At 37.9% G+C, this 18,184-nt stretch overlaps 3 protein-coding genes and 1 non-coding gene across 4 annotated transcripts; 3 read left to right on the top strand and 1 right to left on the bottom strand.

Moving 5' to 3' along the window:
* Positions 1-338: 338 nt before the first annotated feature.
* LOC103404470 (CSC1-like protein HYP1) lies at positions 339-6,762 on the bottom strand. The gene is made up of 10 exons (XM_008343386.4): positions 6,125-6,762; positions 5,561-5,719; positions 4,764-4,827; positions 4,448-4,657; positions 3,614-3,802; positions 2,960-3,258; positions 2,602-2,878; positions 1,988-2,263; positions 1,167-1,400; positions 339-917 (listed from the first exon to the last, which is right to left on the bottom strand). The coding sequence occupies exons 1-10, from the start codon at positions 6,406-6,408 to the stop codon at positions 759-761; spliced, it is 2,151 nt and encodes a 716-aa protein (XP_008341608.1). The 5' UTR covers positions 6,409-6,762; the 3' UTR covers positions 339-758.
* Positions 6,763-8,607: 1,845 nt separating this feature from the next.
* On the top strand, positions 8,608-11,817 carry LOC103404468 (vesicle transport v-SNARE 13). The gene is made up of 6 exons (XM_008343380.4): positions 8,608-8,853; positions 8,976-9,087; positions 10,117-10,175; positions 10,266-10,454; positions 11,021-11,191; positions 11,456-11,817. The coding sequence occupies exons 2-6, from the start codon at positions 8,994-8,996 to the stop codon at positions 11,603-11,605; spliced, it is 663 nt and encodes a 220-aa protein (XP_008341602.1). The 5' UTR covers positions 8,608-8,853; positions 8,976-8,993; the 3' UTR covers positions 11,606-11,817.
* A 616-nt stretch (positions 11,818-12,433) lies between these two features.
* On the top strand, positions 12,434-14,666 carry LOC103404466 (pentatricopeptide repeat-containing protein At5g15340, mitochondrial). Its single transcript, XM_008343379.4, has one exon. The coding sequence runs from the start codon at positions 12,634-12,636 to the stop codon at positions 14,530-14,532; it is 1,899 nt and encodes a 632-aa protein (XP_008341601.3). The 5' UTR covers positions 12,434-12,633; the 3' UTR covers positions 14,533-14,666.
* Positions 14,667-15,114: 448 nt separating this feature from the next.
* On the top strand, positions 15,115-15,187 carry TRNAA-UGC (transfer RNA alanine (anticodon UGC)). Its single transcript has one exon. It is a non-coding gene; the product is annotated as a tRNA-Ala (tRNA).
* Positions 15,188-18,184: the final 2,997 nt, after the last annotated feature.

Here is an 18,184-nt window from a genome sequence, read left to right as displayed (position 1 = left end):
AATGTAGGCTGTTTCTGGCAGAGGGGACACAGTCCAGAAAATTAAGAAGGAAAAATAAAAGTGTGACATAAATCACATAAATTATAGGTAAGGTTGACAAATGTCAAGTCTTTTACGTTAATAATCTGGAAAAAATGGAACTGTTCCAATCTTCAAGAATGTTGTAGAAGTTGGGTTTTGAGTTGACAAATGGAACATCAGATTCAGCATGTTTTGGGAATTGGTTGCCAAAAGTTAGTTAAGTTAGTTGAGAGAGTATAAAAAGAAATTTTCTGTGTTGGGACACAACTGTAACCAATATCTAAAGCTAATCACATACTGTCGTGCGATATTTCACATCTAAGAATTGAAATATCATTCAACACAAATATTTTTGCATGAAAATACACGTTATTCAAACCGCATACATCAATAAAGATGTGAAAGATTACTGATATTACAACGACAATCATTACGATAATAATAAATGTTTACCATACAACCGTACTTCTCGAAATCAAGGGTTTGTTTGGAAGTGATTTTGGAAAGCCAGGATCACTTCTAGACGAGAGGTGCTTCTCCAAAAAATTCACATGGTTCACAAGCCTAACTGAAAGATCATACTCATAACATTTTACATGAAAAAACAGACTCACCACACACATTTTTAGCCAAAACTTGTGTCCCCGTACTCGCGGCACAAGCTGTTTCGTTCTTCGTATTTTATTTTCGTAGAGACAGGTAAGTTCATTTTTATGTAACGAGACAAACCGCTTACCTCAGACGACAGATTGAAGAAGGGGAGAGCTGTGTCCATCAGTGCTCCGCGGATGCTGCATTGGCATCAGAGCTGGATCCCTATAAGCAGTGGTTAACTTTTCATAAAATGCAAAGATTGTGGGATCCTTCTCGTCTTCTCTATCTTTCTTTATCAAACACTGCATCAAAACGCGGTAATGAGGTTCTTATATACATGCCAAATCGTCGGCTGAGATTATATTCCTATAGTTTTTAATACAAGGGACCAAATTAAGAAGATTATAAACAGTTCGATGTCACTGTCAGATATCGATTGTCTGATGAGATAGGGTATATGCAAGGTAGAACCAGATTTGGAACATTGACTTACTATAACTCCGTTGCAAATGAAATAAAAAGATAAGTTGATAGCATTAGTACCGACATACCTCAGCTGGATAGTCTTGGAATATTGGAAGGAATCGTTTGCGGCAGTACTCATTGAAGAGAAGCGTGAGAATCGGAAGAGGAATAGTCAAAGTGGCCGCTAAGGGGAGCTCTTTGAGCCCAAACATTCCAATTGCAATTATGTGCATCAGCACCAAGGAAAAAATTGTTGAATTGTGCACTGTTGGCCAAAATCTTCCACCCGTTTCGTACTTGGGTTCATACACATTCAGAAACTGTTCAAAATTGTCAATATATAACATCAGAATATAAAGAACCAAAACTTGTTAAATACAACAAAATTTACAATAAAACTTCGATCAATGACCAAATATATACTTAGATTGTACAAAATATGAAGTAATGTTGAAGTGTCAGCCTACTTTTTGAGTACAAGTTAGTAACTCAACTGGATAGGATCCTATATGAGCTTCTAAGATCACTAAAACGAATTGCCAAAAATTCAAGACATAACAACAAAGCGAAAAATTGACCTTGCAGAAAGCTTTCCTTGTCTGAGGTTTGACAGTGCAAGAGGAGTTTGGGGTTGCACCAATTTTTTCATTTATTTCTCATTACCCTTGCACCAATATTTAGTCATGACACAACCTACATTTTGGAGTTTCAGTCTGATCCATTTGAAACGCTAATAGTTACTAAGAAGGACCCAATAAGTTGCATTGGGAGTTTTCAAAACATGAAGTTGTATTGTGTCCTTAATACCAACTTCCCACCCATGTCCATCTTCTCTCTAAATTAAATTATAGTTGGTTTATTATAGTTAGAAATTAATTTTTAAACAATGAGAGAGCATCGAACTAACCTGGTTACGGAAGATTATGTATCCCAGACAACAGTAAACCACGAGGAACGGGAGAATTAGTGGAGCGAGGAAGAAGTATGTTAATCCGAGGAGTCCAAAAAAGAGAACTTTAGGAATTGCACTGTGGTATGGAAATGGAGGAGCTTCAAATTCATCATCTTTTCCTGAAAATGGTCTTTTTATGATGCTCAAAATCAGGCGAGTCAAGCGGAAGAGTTCTGAAGATAGAAGACTGGTCCATCCAGATGTCACAACATATGCAATGAAGAATGATGCCTACATCCAAGATAACGAATCTATATAATACCCTTCATCATGAATTCGTGATGCAAACAATTGGTTTCAAAAGTAAAAAATATAGCACTTCAACTGATTCTCAAGTTCACCAGACAAATATACGATCATAGAAGTACCACTGGTCTTTGATTGATAACGATGATCGAGGATAAGTTTTTCAAAAGTTACGGATCAGGAAGCCAAGTTCAAATTTCTGGTCTTAACTTCGTACTTTAAACAGTTGCACAACGTAATGAAGTTGCAAAAAGCAACTAAAAATTAATATGATTATTCTAGCGAGAGAATGATACATGCAAACATGACGTATGTATTTTTACCTGTGCTGGAACAGCATCAGCAAGTATCCCCGGAATCTTTTTGGGCTCAAGAAAGATTTCGAACCCATAGAGAAGTGTTCCTGATAGTGTATTTGCCAAGAAAAGATTCCATATTGTGAACCCCAACATCTTGCTGCATGCACTTTTTTGTATCTGACTGAAAGAGATGTATCCTTCCAAGGAAGACAACATTATCATGACGGGTGGCACAAACGACATGAACATTTGAAGAATAAGACTTGGAAGATATCCTGTTATGACTGCACTGACAACTGTTCTGCAAGTCAAGAAATCGTACGATTCAGCAGACATTGTAAATAAAAGAATCAATTAGTAAAGCTGATAAATTTCTACTTACAGGTCCAGTATGCTTGTCAGAAACGGGAACCAGGTTTCCAACTGATTAAGATTGGTAAGGCCTTGCACTACTACAACTGGAATGAGGAATAGAACTGTAAGAGCAGTATATGCAACCACCACCACCAGCTTGGAGATCCATCTTTTCATAAAAGATGCAGAAAAGAAGGGCCAGTGAACATCCTGGGGCTCCGGAGCCCTCTCGGTAACCCATTCTATGGGATTTTCTCCTTGCTGAATGTGAAAAGCTACTGCAGCAGCAAGCCGGGACTTGAATGACACAAAGGCAGCTGCAACGTCCTATAATTAATATTTTTTGGGTATCATGGAACGAATGCATCAAATTTCATGTTCATATAAATCAAACAATTTCAGAAAAATCTATTGGAACTATGATTTTTTTTTTCCTCTAAAATTCCGACATGTCTTTTACAAGTCAACATGTGGGTTATTCATACAATTCCTAAAGCTAACATAACAAAAATAATAAGAGGAAGATTGTGTGTTACTCATTTCTATTATATTTCCCAGATACTTTTGTTTCACCTCTTGCGTTAAAAATTTGCTAAATGAAGTCTTAAGCAGTGGAGAACGTCTTTAATACCATTAGCAAACAATTACTATCACTCTCTTGAAAAAATAATAGTACGAATACCTTTCCTGCCACTGACGTTTGCTCCATTCTCACATTATCTTCTAAATCATCCAATTTCTTTCCATAGTAGTCTAAAGCATCAACTTTGCGTCCACACAGCCCCCAACAGCCCTCACGCCTTAATCTTTGCTGAGTATTAGTTTCTGATCTCAGGCGCATAAGCTTTCTGTATAGTTTCCCTGCCTCACTCTACAAAGAAAAGAAAATGAATTGTTCACATATCTCATTGATAGAGAAATGTTAACTGTTACAGTTTTGTTCAAATGCTGTCTGGTGTGATGTTTCAGAAACCCAAAAAATACAAGTACGACGGACACCCAGGCAGTGTGGGGTGAAGCAAGTAGAAAGGGACTCTGAAGTGTGACGTGTAATAATCTAAATAGAATACACATAATAATTACAGAAGCACCAAGCAGGGACTAAGAAAACAACCAAAAAATTAACTTGTTTGGGCTTAGTCTGATACTCATTGAAAACTATTTAATTAAGTAATTAAATGTTCCAAAAGCTTAGCCTCGTAAAAACTAAAAAGTCAACCCAATGAAGATGACAGAACTCGAGAACAAATTAAGTCATAAAGATTTCGTTTTTAAGCAAAGAATAATGAGGTATTAAGGGTACATAAACAGTTCTATCATGTCTTTGATTATCTGCCACATTGTCAGGATTATCCAATAAAGAATGCAATCGAGCATAGGCACACGTCAGGATTATAAGTGAAAAGCAAATGAGGTCTCACACTTATTTTCCAAAATATCAAAAATAAACTCCCACAATCAATTCTGACCCCTGTCGGTGTGAGGACAAAAGATTAAATCTATAACAGATACTTACAGTGAGTCCTTGGAGTTTGTTAGTTCGATGAACCACTGAATGTGAAAGATAAGTAGAAGGATAATTCTCTGTAAAAAAACTCTCAACAGTCTCACTGCAGCTGCTCCCAGATGATACAGGAACAGAACGAACTACTACTGTAAACTGATGAGGCTGAGGTTTGGATGAATAGAAATGAGCAATTCTTTTCGATGAGATATAGCTATACTCCTGCAGTTATAGTCATGAAGTTAAAATCACAATTGATTCTTTCTTTTCGATGAAACAGAAAATTGTGATGGAATAAGCCATGAAAGAGAAACAAAACCAAACTTACATAATAAAGAAGATAGCAGACAACTCCAGTGACAATGTATGCTGCACAAAAGTGAACCCATAACCTTGGGAAACCAAAAATAATTATCAGGGTATCTTCAGAATAATTTTACTGTGCCTAATATAAATATAACAAAATGTACTTGAAAATGATCTAGCAACAACAATGAGGAAAACAGAAAACTTCACATAGATGTACTTGATGAAGTTATTTTGAACAACAAGTGAGAAAGTTATTTAACCGACAAAAGTCAAATCTCGTCATGTGCTTGAACAACTTCGGTCTCACCTCCTAGTCTATGATTGTGAAAGCACAAGAAGTAAGAGAAAACTCAAATACAGTTGCAGATCCCTATCACAACATATACCAAGTAATATTACATTTGCAGAGTCTGGACAAAAATTCTCCCAGAGAAATTAGAAGACACATCGGAGACCTATATCCAAATGTCAACCTATGTGCACGCTTATTTTACTCCTTTAGCTTTAAATGTTCAAGCACATAGAAGAAAAGCATACAACTTGGTTACAACCATTGGCAAGGGGAATCCGGTATGTCCTAGGTTTTTCACTTTGAGTGCCTCACTAACTTAAAATGCCATAAATTCGATAGAATTGAATTCCAAAGAAAGGGAAATCACTGCATTCGGGAAACAATGTGTAGAAATATGACACTTAAACCCAGTTTAGATAAGGCAACAACCAAAAGAGTATAACAGACACTGTTCAAATACTGCAATTTCATGTCAAGTTAATAACTTTGGTTATCAAAATTTCCCACAATGAACTAATAATTACCATTTCGAGCCGGCATTCACATTCGAAATACTGAAGGAGTCCAATGACGTACTGGGCAAATCCGAAATATCCAAATCCCGGTTCAGCTGGTCCCCCAGAAAATTTATCGGAAGCAGAACCAAAACCCCAACAATCCCAGCAAACCCAAACACTCTCAAACTGCACCAAAACAAACAAACAAAGCACCCAAAATTAATCTCAACACGCACAGCAAACCCAAATACTCTCGAACTGCATCAAAAGCTCAAAACAAACAAAACCCAACTCAAATATACACCCAAAAATACTCTCAATACACCCAGCAATTAAACTCAACACACCCAGCAAACCCAAATACTCTCGAACTGCATCAAAAGCTCAAAACAAACAAAACCCAACTCAAATATACACCCAAAAATACTCTCAATATACCCAGCAATTAAACTCAACACACCCAGCAAACCCAAATACTCTCGAACTGCATCAAAAGCTCAAAACAAACAAAACCCAACTCAAATATACACCCAAAAATACTCTCAATACACCCAGCAAGCAGCATATCACTATTTTTCTACCCCCACTAACCTGAAGATAAAAATGCGCATGAAGACGACAGCATCCAAGCTGGTGAGGGACAGAAACTCGTCCTCAGAGGGCTGCCACGCCGTCCTCACCCAGCCCACCGTCGGCAAGAGCCGCTCGAAATTGAACCCGTTGCTCTCCTCCGACGCTCCCTTGGCCGCCAACAAGCGCGGCGAATAGACGCCGAGGTTGCTGGGCTGCTTCTTGAATACTGAATACAGAGTGAGGAACACGAGACAGAGGGCGAGATTGATTCCCACCGACGTTAAAAGCGCCGAAAGGAGCATTGCTTCGGAGGAAATCGATCGACTTCAAATGGGCAGATTTCAATTTTCGAACTTTGATGGAGGAAAGCATTGGTAGATTAGGATAGTGATGAACTTCGAGCAGAGAGAGCTGTGGGTCAGAGCGAGGGCCAGGGGAGGGTAGGATGGGGATTTTGCGCCTGAGAGTTGTTTGTTGTTCTTCATTACCGACTTCGATTCGTGGTTTAATTAGACAACATTTTGCTTTGAACATAGGTGTTGCTAAGAGTAAAATTTTGGATAAAAAAAAGGTCGGTTGTATGGGAAATACTTCAGGAAGTTACATGAGGTTGCAATTATTTGATATTGAACTAATTATTTATGAAAGTCGAATTTAAGACATTTTACGTAAAATGTGAAAATAAGTATGAGAATGTATCTAGATCATACGGCTTGTCTGCTAATGACAATATCTTGTGTAATTAACTAGAAATATATGAAACGTGAAGCGGGTAAAATAGAAAACAACATGTTAATTTGTGAATGAATTTTGGGTTTTATCTTTATTAATTAATGAAATCTTCTTTGTTAACTAAAAGAGGGTGAAAAGACTACTTAGGGCTGGTTTGGTATTGCTGTGCTTTGAAAAAAAGCTGCTGTGAGAATAAGCGGCTGTGCTGTGAGAATAAGCGGCTGTGAAATAAATCAGCAGAGCGTTTGGTAAACTTTTTTGTAAAAGTGCTTTTGGAAAAAAAAGCAGTCTGATAGTGGATCTTTTCATTAAAGGAGCACTGTAGCTCCGTGTGCTTTGAAAAAAAGCCAGTTTTCCAAAGCTGCAAATAGCAGCTTCAGCTTTTTCCTTTGATTTCAGCTTATTCTCACAGCAGCTTCCAAAATAAGCCATTTTTTTTCAGTTTACCAAACACCTAAAACCCTCACAGTTTTTTTTCATAGGTGCTTTTTTTTTAAGCACCTCACTCCCAAACTAGGTCTTAGTCTTCTATCGCACAAAAAAAAAAATGATGGACAATAATGTAATTTCACATATCCAAATTTTACTGGTTTTTTTATTGAAACCTCACCTACAGGTGATGTTAAAATACCTCCAATATTAAAAAAATAAAAAATAAACCAAAAGCCTCCCACTCCCCAACACGTTCTCTCCCTATCCCTCTCTCCTTCTCATTTTCTAAAAAAATGTGTTATATACTCAAAGTGTGTAGGTAAATGTTAGAGGGGTGTATTCAATTGGGATTTTGAGGGATTTTAATTCTTTTAATGAATCTAGGGGTATTCAATCAGGATTTTAAGTGATTATCTGAAATTTAATGTGTATTCAATCAGGATTTTAAGATAGTTTATTAAAATCCTTAGAAATTCACGTGTATTCAATTAGAATTTTAAAGAAATTTATAACATTCCAGGTATATTCAATTACAATTAGGATTTAGAGAATTTGGAAAAGTTGAGGAATTAGAGGGAATTGGAGAGATTTTGTAGTGTATTTTAAGCATCCACAAATCTCACCTCTTCCCATAAGATTTTAAGGGAATTGAATCAAAATTTTAAGTAGAATCTCTACAAATCAGTTAAACTCCGTAAAAATTCATGGATTTATAAATCCATTAAAATCTCTCAAATTTCCAATTGAATACACCTCCCTTAGTATATATTTAAACACGGTAAATTAGGGAATCGAGTTTGAGTTTAAAGTCATTTTCACACTATGTTTGCTTACAGAAAATAAGAACTTAAATTTTGATACTTCACTTCTATGTATTTACTATAAAAGTAGTTTTCACCTTGAAATCCATAATCAAGTACTTGAAAATTACGAATCAAATCATAAGAGACTAGTTGAAGAAAACTAAAGTTTCATCATAAAACTAAACGACAATATAAGAATGAGTCCAATTAGTTATAAGCACATGCAAAGTCTCTTCTTTTTTAGATGTAAGATTCATACTCTTAACACGCTCGCTCACTCACATATGACGAATTTTCAAGCCTATCACATAAAGAACATAAATTGGGTGATGTGAAACACGTAAAACTGTTGAACTTTTCATATATAACAACTTATTATGATATCATGAAAAAAAATTCAGCATCTACTACAAAACCAATTAGTAATATCATAATATCATGATTCATGACCATGAGTACCTCAATTAGTGTATAGACACATGCAAAACTCCTTTTTTTTTCGATAAGAAATTCATTAACATCCAAATTTAACAAGAGGGTGCACACAATATTAATACACCAACGAACTCTAACCACAGCGTCCCAGTTGTAAGCAAGAAGGGCAGCGACCGAGCATCCAATGGCCGGTGAGTGTATCCGAAGGTCCGCACAAAATTAATACACTAGTTGGCTTCCTTTTTCGCGCACATTGCCGTTCCGATCGCTTCGAAAGCAAAGCAACACCACCACCGCCCTCAGCCGTCGTCTCTGGCTATCCATCTGAATCTCCAATCTCATCAGGTCTCTACCTCCGATTCGATTGATCTCAGATCGTTCAAATTGTTATCATAATCTCCAAATTCGATCAATTTAGGGCTTTATTTCTGAATTATTGCTGAAATTGTGTGATGGATTGAATGCAGAGAGAAATTTAGGGAGAGATGAGCAGCGTATTTGAAGGGTACGAGCGCAACTACAGTGAGCTCTCCGCCAACCTCACCAAAAAGTGTACGGCAGCTGGTGCTCTCGATGGAGGTCAATTTTTCTCACTTTTCTTTTTCTTTTTTTCCTTTTTTTGGGAACTTAATATATGTGTGTGTAGTTCCCTGTATTTAGATGATTTATTTTGTTTATAATTTTGCTGGTGTAATGGATTTTAAGGATAAAGTTTGAGTCTTTTAGTTGATTTAAGCATGAGGGTGGCATAAACCTGATGGAGTATTGTAATGTATGTATTCAATTTGCCTTAATCACGCGAGAACCAAGTTCCCATTATGTTTGGTTGGGGAATACATTACAATACTAATAACTTTTCAATGGGGATATGTGTATATTGGATCACCGGACTGCTAAGTTTCTAACTGTTACCGCTTTGCCGCAAAGTTATGATTCTTTGTTTGATGTTGAAAAGTTATTAGTAGCTATAGGCTTAGTGGTCTCAAAAGATGGTGAAAGTCATTAGGCTGGTAAAGCTTCCACCAGTTTGAATTATGCATAATGTGTTAATAATGGTTGTTTTAAAAGTGGACTTTTGCAATTTAGAGGAGAAAACAGGAAAGAAAAGGATTGAAATTACTCGAGGCAATTGGATCGGATCTTGAATTGTGCAGGATGTCTAATTTGAGATTGTGCTCCATTTAGACTCTAAATTTCTTCAACATTTGAATGGCATTGAAATGGATGGAAGAGGAGTTTATTCTGAATTTTTTTGGTTGTTGAATATTGTAGCATAGAACCGAGCGCAATGGCGTTTTATGATTCATACAGCCAACCCCACTTAGTGGGATAAGGCTTTGTTGTTGTTGTTGAATATTGTAGCGACACCCGCTGGAAGTTTGTGAGTTGAGTATACAGAGGAAATGGTTTTTAGGTCATTCATGCAGTATACATTTACTGAAAACACGTAACGTTCAAATTTCTATATATACGAAAATGATGGACTTAAGATTAATATCCCAAATTGTGCTTGTTGGGGGGGGGGGGGGGGGTTTAACATGCTTATTCTCGCTTAGCTAAAGTGATACTGACATTTTTGTGAACTATTGCGTCTATTCTAATCTGCAGAACAAAAGAAGCAAAAGATTTCTGAAATAAAGGCTGGAATCGATGATGCAGAATCTTGGGTAATTGATTGAACTATTCTCTTTGGGAGGATTATTTTCTGTTATTTCATTGTACTTGGTACTGATGTGATGTTTCTTAAAAAAATTCAGATCCGGAAAATGGACCTTGAGGCAAGAAGTTTGCCACCAAATATTAAGGCTGTGCTTCTTGCTAAGTTGAGGGAATATAAGTCGGATCTGAATAATCTGAAAAGCGAAGTTAAAAGACTTGTGTCTGGAAACGCATATGCAACTGCCCGAGATGAGTTGCTGGAATCAGGCATGGCTGATGCTCTGACAGTATGTCTAAATCCTCATAACTTCCCTTTATGTTTCGAATAGTTATTTTAAGACATTAAATTTGATTCAATATTTGGTAGCGAGTTTGTGATGGATCTTGATATGTATTTGGCATGAAACTTGGAGTTCTACTTTTTTGAGGAAGATTTCACTTCTGTGTGCTACTTTAGTTATCTCAAAATCTAATTCGCTGGGTCGAGCAATAGAATCAGTGAACATGATCAGTTCTGGTTTGACATGATGGTCACTTCACTTGCTAATTTGAAACAAAGATTCTTGAAAGAAGCGTCCTTTAGCATTAATGTATCTCTGCTTTTTATTGAGAAGCACATAAACGATGAAAAGTTGAGTTACTTTGAAAATTGTTCATCGCTGAGCACTTTCTTTTTTGTCATAATGATTAGCTTTTCCTCTGTTTGTGATAAATGATGATACTAGTGTGTGCTTTCCATGACATAAAATGAGTATCTCATGCCTTCTGCTGAATCTGCTCTAAGTGCTCATCCTTTCTTGATATTCTGGATAAATGATTTTACAATACTTACTGACGTGTGAAACTTAAATAGGCATCAGCTGATCAAAGATCAAGGCTAATGATGTCAACCGAGAGATTAAACAAGTCCAGTGGCAGAGTTAAGGACAGCAGAAGAACCATGCTGGAAACAGAAGAGCTTGGTGTTTCAATCCTCCAAGATCTGCATTCACAGAGACAATCTCTGTTACATGCTCATACCACGGTAATTACCGTTTCAGGCTCTGTATTAATTTAGGGGTTTTTTTAACAAATCTTTCTGCGAGCAATTACTTTTACATCTCTCGTCCTCATACGTTTAGTGGTGGTATGCACACCTTCTCTTCCTTGAGTAATGTTTAAAAATATACTGATTTCCGTCTGGATTCTGGACATACCACCTTTCGAACATGAATTACTCAACACCTTTCGGACATGATTTCCTTTAATGGCAGTGCATTTATCTAACTGTTTTTTCCTTCGATTGCAGCTTCATGGAGTGGATGACAACATAGGGAAAAGCAAGAGAGTCCTGACTTCCATGGCGAGGAGGATGAACAGGAACAAGTGGCTTATTATTGCAGTTATCAGCGTTCTTGTCATTGTGATCGCTTTGGTCTTGTACTTCAAACTTAAATAAGCCAAGACATTTTCTCTTGCCAAGCTTGTGGGTGTTTCGAACGAAACAGATTTTCATTTTTCCCGATTCTTCTTGTTTTTCGAGTGCAAATTGAGTTTGTCAAGATGGAGATCCTTGATTGTGTAGTAATGGAAACATATTGATACGATCCAAACATTCTTTGTTGCTTGTGTAACTTGTGCTTACCGTTAACGGACGTGTGCTTTACTCAACTCATGATTTGGATTAGGGCATGTTGCATACAGCTAATTAATCGTAAATCGGAATTTTGGCATTTGAGATGGACAATACTTACCACCTTTCCGGGGAAAAGTGCGAAAAACAGTTCTCTACATTATGTTTGGACGAGGGAAATAAATTTGGAATTTGGATAAAAGTCATAATTTACAAATTGACATGCGCCAATTTTTTTGTTTGGCTTCATAAACATAGAAATTTAGAATTTCCGCATATAAAAAAACTTGGAATTTGGGATCTTCAATTCCCAAGTTTAAATTTCATGTAAATAGGTGTCATTTCTCAATTTCTATAATTGAGAGTTTAAAAATAGCAAATCTCATATTCAATTTCATTGTTCTTTTAGGTTAGCCAAACAAGAAAATTCACAAATTCTAAAAAATAAAATCTCGTTATTTCAATTACCGTCATTTTAAATTTCTTTAGTAATCTTAAATTTCTTCATTCAAATATAGTGTAAAGGAAAAAATGAGAGGTCCTAGTTTGATACTTCGAGAATCTGCTTGATGGAAACTACGGATGGAATGCAATTCCTAACTTGCCTCATCTGTGCACCAAAAGAGTGGAAAATGGTGGTCCGTCACTACTTACCCCTCTTTTTTAAGGAAATGAGTAAGAAGGAAAGTCATCTTCTTGTAAACGTGCTATCATTTTTTCATACAAACGTGATAATTGAAACTGTTCATTCTTTTTATCGTATAAACGAAACGTGAATAAGTTGGTTGTGAACTTACGTGTCCTGTTTGTCCAAAATTCCAAACATAAGATTTGCGAGTCTCAGCCTCTCTCATATGAGATGGCCAACCGACACTGTCTTGACATCGCTCCCCACCCGCCAACTCCGTTCTCTTATACGAGAATGCACGCGTCAATCCTCCGTCGACGTCGGAAAGAAGCTCCACGCCGCCATTGTCACCAGCGGCCTCGCCGCCTCACCAGATTCATTCCTTCACAATGCCCTCCTCCATTTCCACGCAGCACATGGCAGTCCATTCTCTGCTCGCAAGCTGTTCGATGAAATTCCTCACTCGCACAAAGACGCTGTGGACTGGACCGTCCTCATGGGCTGCTTTGCCCGCCACGGAATGCTCCAATCTGGGCTTCGTTTGTTCGTCGAAATGAGAAGAGAAGACGTGAAGGTGGACGACGTGGCCATGGCTTGCTTGTTCAATGCGTGTGCTCGGCTGGGCAATGCTGAGGTTGGGGATCAAGGGCATGGGTTCGTGGTGAAGGTGGGTTGGGATTCTAGTGTCAAGGTCTGCAATGCGGCCATGGATATGTATGTCAAGTGTGGCCAATTGGGTATGGCGAGACGGCTGTTCGAAGCAACTGGGGAGCGGAGTGTAGTGTCGTGGACTGTGATTTTGGATGGTGTGGTTAAATTCGAAGGCGTGGGAAATGGGAGAGTGGTGTTTGACCAAATGCCTGAGAGAAATGAGGTTGCTTGGACGATTATGATTGTTGGATATATGAGTATTGGGCTTATCGGCGAAGCCTTTTCGCTTCTTGAAGAAATGGTTTTCGGTTGTGGTTTGAGATTAAATTATGTCACCCTCTGTTCGTTTTTATCGGCATGTGCACAATCGGGAGATAGGGTGACGGGCAGTTGGCTTCATGCTTATGCTTTAAAGACTATGGTGAATGAGATTGACATCATGGTTGGCACATCATTGGTTGATATGTATGCGAAGTGTGGTAGAGTAGACACCGCGTTAAAAGTTTTTGAGCAAATGCACCGAAGGAACGAGGTGACATGGAACGCTTTGCTCAGTGGTTTAGCAATGCATGGAAGGGGTAAACTTGTTTTGAATATGTTTCTTCAAATGCTTGAAGAAGCCAAGCCAGACGTATTGACCTTTGTTGCTTTGTTGAGTGCTTGCAGCCACTCGGGCCTTGTTGATCAGGGCCGGCATTACTTTCACAATCTTGAATCTTACGGCATAACTCCAAAGATAGAACACTATGCCTGTACGGTTGATCTTCTAGGAAGGGCTGGTCATTTGGAAGAGGCTGAAGTCTTGATCAAGCAAATGCCAATGCCTCCGAACGAGGTTGTTTTGGGTTCCCTTCTCGGTTCATGCAGAATCCACGGAAAACTAGAGCTTGGTGAACGTGTGCTGCAAGAACTGGTTCAATTGGATCCCCACAACACAGATTATCACGTCCTGCTTTCAAACATGTATTCTTTGGGAGGAAAGCAGGACAAGGCAAACCTACTGAGGCAGGATCTTAAGAATAGGGGTTTAAGAAAGCTTCCCGGAATAAGTTCAATTTATATTGGTGGCCAAGTTCATCAGTTCAGCGCAGGAGATAAGTCACACCCGAAAACAACGGAGATTTACATGAAATTGGATGAGATGATACAAAGATTGAGATTGGCAGGCTACATCCCAAATACCGATTCTCAAGTTTTCTCCGGCTTTGACAATGGAGACGATGATGCAGATAAGCAGGAGGAGATAGAGCAGGCATTGTTCCACCACAGCGAAAAGCTGGCAGTCTGTTTTGGGCTTATAAGCACGAAATCTGGCTCGCCTCTTTACGTTTTCAAGAATCTGCGTATATGTGTAGACTGTCATTCGGCTATGAAAATAGTTTCCCATGTGTATAACCGAGAGATTGTGATCAGAGATCGGAATCGATTTCATTGCTTCAAGCAAGGTTCTTGTTCTTGCTCTGATTACTGGTGATATGTAAACAATGCAATTGGTGGTCGATTAGATTTCTTTTGGCCTATTTGTGAATTTTGAAGGAAACCCTTTCGTTGGTTATGAAAAATAATGAACGTAACCACCCAGAGTCTCATTATGAGTGGATTTTTTAATTCTTACGAGAGAAGGGTAATTTGGGTATTATGAAAAATTCACCGTTTTTGTCTTCTCCCTTTATCTATAGAAGAAGAAGAAGAAGATTATATAGTGGTAATGACGACTTAGCTCTCTTTAGGCTGATTTTTTTCACTTTCATTCGCAATTTTATAATTTTTACTAGCTGGTAAATTGAATGAATTAGAGGAGAACTAATGGACAAAAACAAGAGAAGATTGCAGGAGAAACAAAAAAAAGAAGTGTCTACTCTATTCATTTAAAAGTTGTCACATGTATATAAGTTAGGTCCGTTGACTAGAATATTGTCCTATCTTGCATCAAGTTTTGAATATATATCTCATAAATTAAAGTAGTTTAGAATATCATCTTATATAAGTACTTTGCGGAGTTTCATACGTGATATTTTTGGATCTAAAGCTATTATCTAGCAAAGAATATCAAGTTGGGGATGTAGCTCAAATGGTAGAGCGCCCGCTTTGCATGCGGGAGGTACAGGGTTCGATCCCCTGCATCTCCATCTTTGTCTCCTTTTTTGCATTTTTATCTGGGATAATTTTGTATATGAATCAATTAAACCGAGATCATTTTGATATGAATCAATGAAACCGAGGTCTTGAGTTCAATTCTCGCTCTCCTAATATCGCTTCTTAACTAGTTCCTGTTGACACATTCTCACGAACAATTTCAAATTTTATTATATCTTAAGAAACTTTGACACATGACATTTAATAATACAACGAATAAAAGACAACCTCTCTATCTTTGTAGTGCTTTTTAGACTTCAGTCTTGAGCTTCTCTGTTTTGAACTTGTCATAATCTGCTAGCAACACCGCATCCAACTTCACGTCGTCCATCACCGTCGCCATCAGCTGCTTCAATCGAAAACATTGATTCGGTTACGGAACATGCTTGCCCACAATTCCATCAAACGTGTATAACAACAGGATTTTGAAGAACTCACCGATTCTGTAATGCTTCGCATGACATTGTCAGGAACCCAAGCCAAGAGAGGCGAGACGATAAAGCTCAAGTTTATATCAAATGTGTTTTGGAGCCAGCTTTGTGTGTCTATCTGAAAATAAGGTTCCTTTGATACTGAGGTTGAAGTCACTTGGCTCGTACTCAGCTGGGCCTAGGATTTCCCATCTTGTCTACAAAAAGAAAAAAAGAAAAAAAGACCTACTTTTTTTGGTTATAATATGTAGCCCTTTTTAAAGTGGGATCTCGCTCAACTGTAGATGAGAGGGATCTTTATCGACAACGTATCAATAATTGTATTATTGTCAGTATAACATGAACTATGCACCAACAGTGGATAACTGTTGATATCATCGTTGATATGTATCTATTCCACCTATAGTTGAGCGGGATCCCGGTTACGGAGAGGCTTGTGTGTGTTTGTGCATTATGGATTATCGTGTGCTATACAATGTCAAGCTCATGGATTTGCATCTCAACTTGACGTATAATGCAAGGTAGACAGACAGGAACAAGACTTGCATGGCCGGCATGTGAATTCTCCACTCTTCCTGCAAACACATTCATTTTGACACTGATCTAGCTATCCCGGTAGGATATTTTCTCGTGTAATTTTCAAGTGCGAGTACTCTCTCTCTCTCTCTCTCTATGTGATCATATATCACGTTAATTATGGGGGAGATAGACATAAGGGGACACACAACCGGTTACAAGGCAAATTCTTTTCTTCTCGTGATTTGTCAATAATTAAATTTCACCCAACTGATAAAAGGATGACAAAGAACTGAGCAGAAGTTCAAATTTGCATAGAAGTTTAGGATGTTAGAGTAATATTAAACCACGAAAATGGAACAGTAGGCAGCCCATTAATTATTTGGGTTTTCGCTATGTCCGGAAAAACCGCTTTAAAAACCCGGTGTTCGTCCTCCAAGATGAAGCCTGCAAGTTATGCAAGAGCTTGTTTCTGTGAGTTTGATTGTGCTTGTGTTCGTGTGTCACAGAGAGAGAGAGAGAGAGAGAGAGAGAGAGTACCGCAGGAGATTCATTGAAAGGAGCATCAATTGTATATCTAAAGTAGAAGGTTAAAGGCTCCCTGTGCTTCGTCTTCTTTGATTTTAACACCGCTTCGGCGTGGCAAATCCTCTCCTGCTTCCTGATCGGCTTACCCTTCAAATTCTCCAGCCTGAAACGCATTGGGTGCTCTACTACATGCAACTGCTTCTGCAAACATAGTTTTAAGTACGTTTTGTTGTGCCTAGGAATGGGATACTAGAACCCTAGTCCAGGCGATGGGACGGATGCCTGTTTTCTAATGAAGAAAGTTTTTTCATATCGTTGTTGCCAACAAAGTGTATCGACATGTTATTGATGCATTTGTGACAATATGACTATGTTCATTCTAAATGAGAAAACAAGCACCCTACACAAAGAATTTTCGAGCATTTCCATTTCGATTGATTAGGAAGATGAGAATATTAATGAACCACTCTACTTGATTAATCTTTTGCACATGAAGTAGGGAAGTGATTTCCGCATGTGTGTTTTCTTTCTTTGAATACTTTTGTTTATTTATAGTTTTTGAGATGAATAAATCAAAAGAAAATCTATAAATATAATTAAACGTATACAGAAAAAGAAAAAGATCATGCGAAAACCATTACGCATGAAGCTGACTTGAAAGATTTGAAATGTCAAGTGTGTGACTGTTTATACCAAAACCAAAAAAGAGAATATTAAGTCTAGAGTACAATAGGGGAAGTGCATTTGATGAGGGTGGATGGGAAGGTGGTTGCATTTGATGGATATGGATTGGGAGGTGGTTCACTTTCACCAAAACAAGAAAGGGCAGCCCAAAACTTACAAAGTACAAAAATATATTACTCCAATAGGATGTATGTGGTGGTGTGATTGGTGATGGTGAAGGGCTTGGACAAGACTTCTATGTGTCCTTAGTCATAGCATGCATCACCTTGTGACTAAGTATCTATGACCAAATTGACTATTAAATGATGTCATTTAAGACGATGATACTGTTATTGATTGGTGATTGGTGATGGTGAGGGGCTTTGGACAAGACTTCATGTTCCCTAGCCATAGCATGCATCACCTTGTGCGTAAGTGTCTATGGACCAAAATTGACTATTAAATGATGTCGTTTAAGACGATGATACTGTTATTGATTGGTGATTGTGAGGGGCTTGGACAAGACTTCATGTTACCTAGCCATAGCATGCATCACCTTGTGCATAAGTATTTGTGGACAAAATTTGACTGTTAAATGATGTTTAAGACGATGATACTATTATTGATTGGTGATTCGTGATGGTGGGGGGCTTGGACAAGACTTCATGTTCCCTAGCCATAGCATGCATCACCTTGCGCATAAGTATCTATGGACACCAAAACTGACTGTTAAATGGTGTCGTTTAAAACAATGATACTGTCATTGACACCCCAAAACAGTTATCCAACATTCGTCTGTTGTAACAGCTCTGCAAGATAAAGGTAAAGTATCGTCTTTCAAGTTGGCGTTAA

Source organism: Malus domestica, chromosome 17 (genome assembly GCF_042453785.1).
Source record: "Malus domestica chromosome 17, GDT2T_hap1".
Taxonomy (NCBI): Eukaryota; Viridiplantae; Streptophyta; class Magnoliopsida; order Rosales; family Rosaceae; genus Malus; species Malus domestica.
Note: the sequence above shows the minus strand (reverse complement) of the source record. Positions and strands in the feature narration are given on the sequence as shown.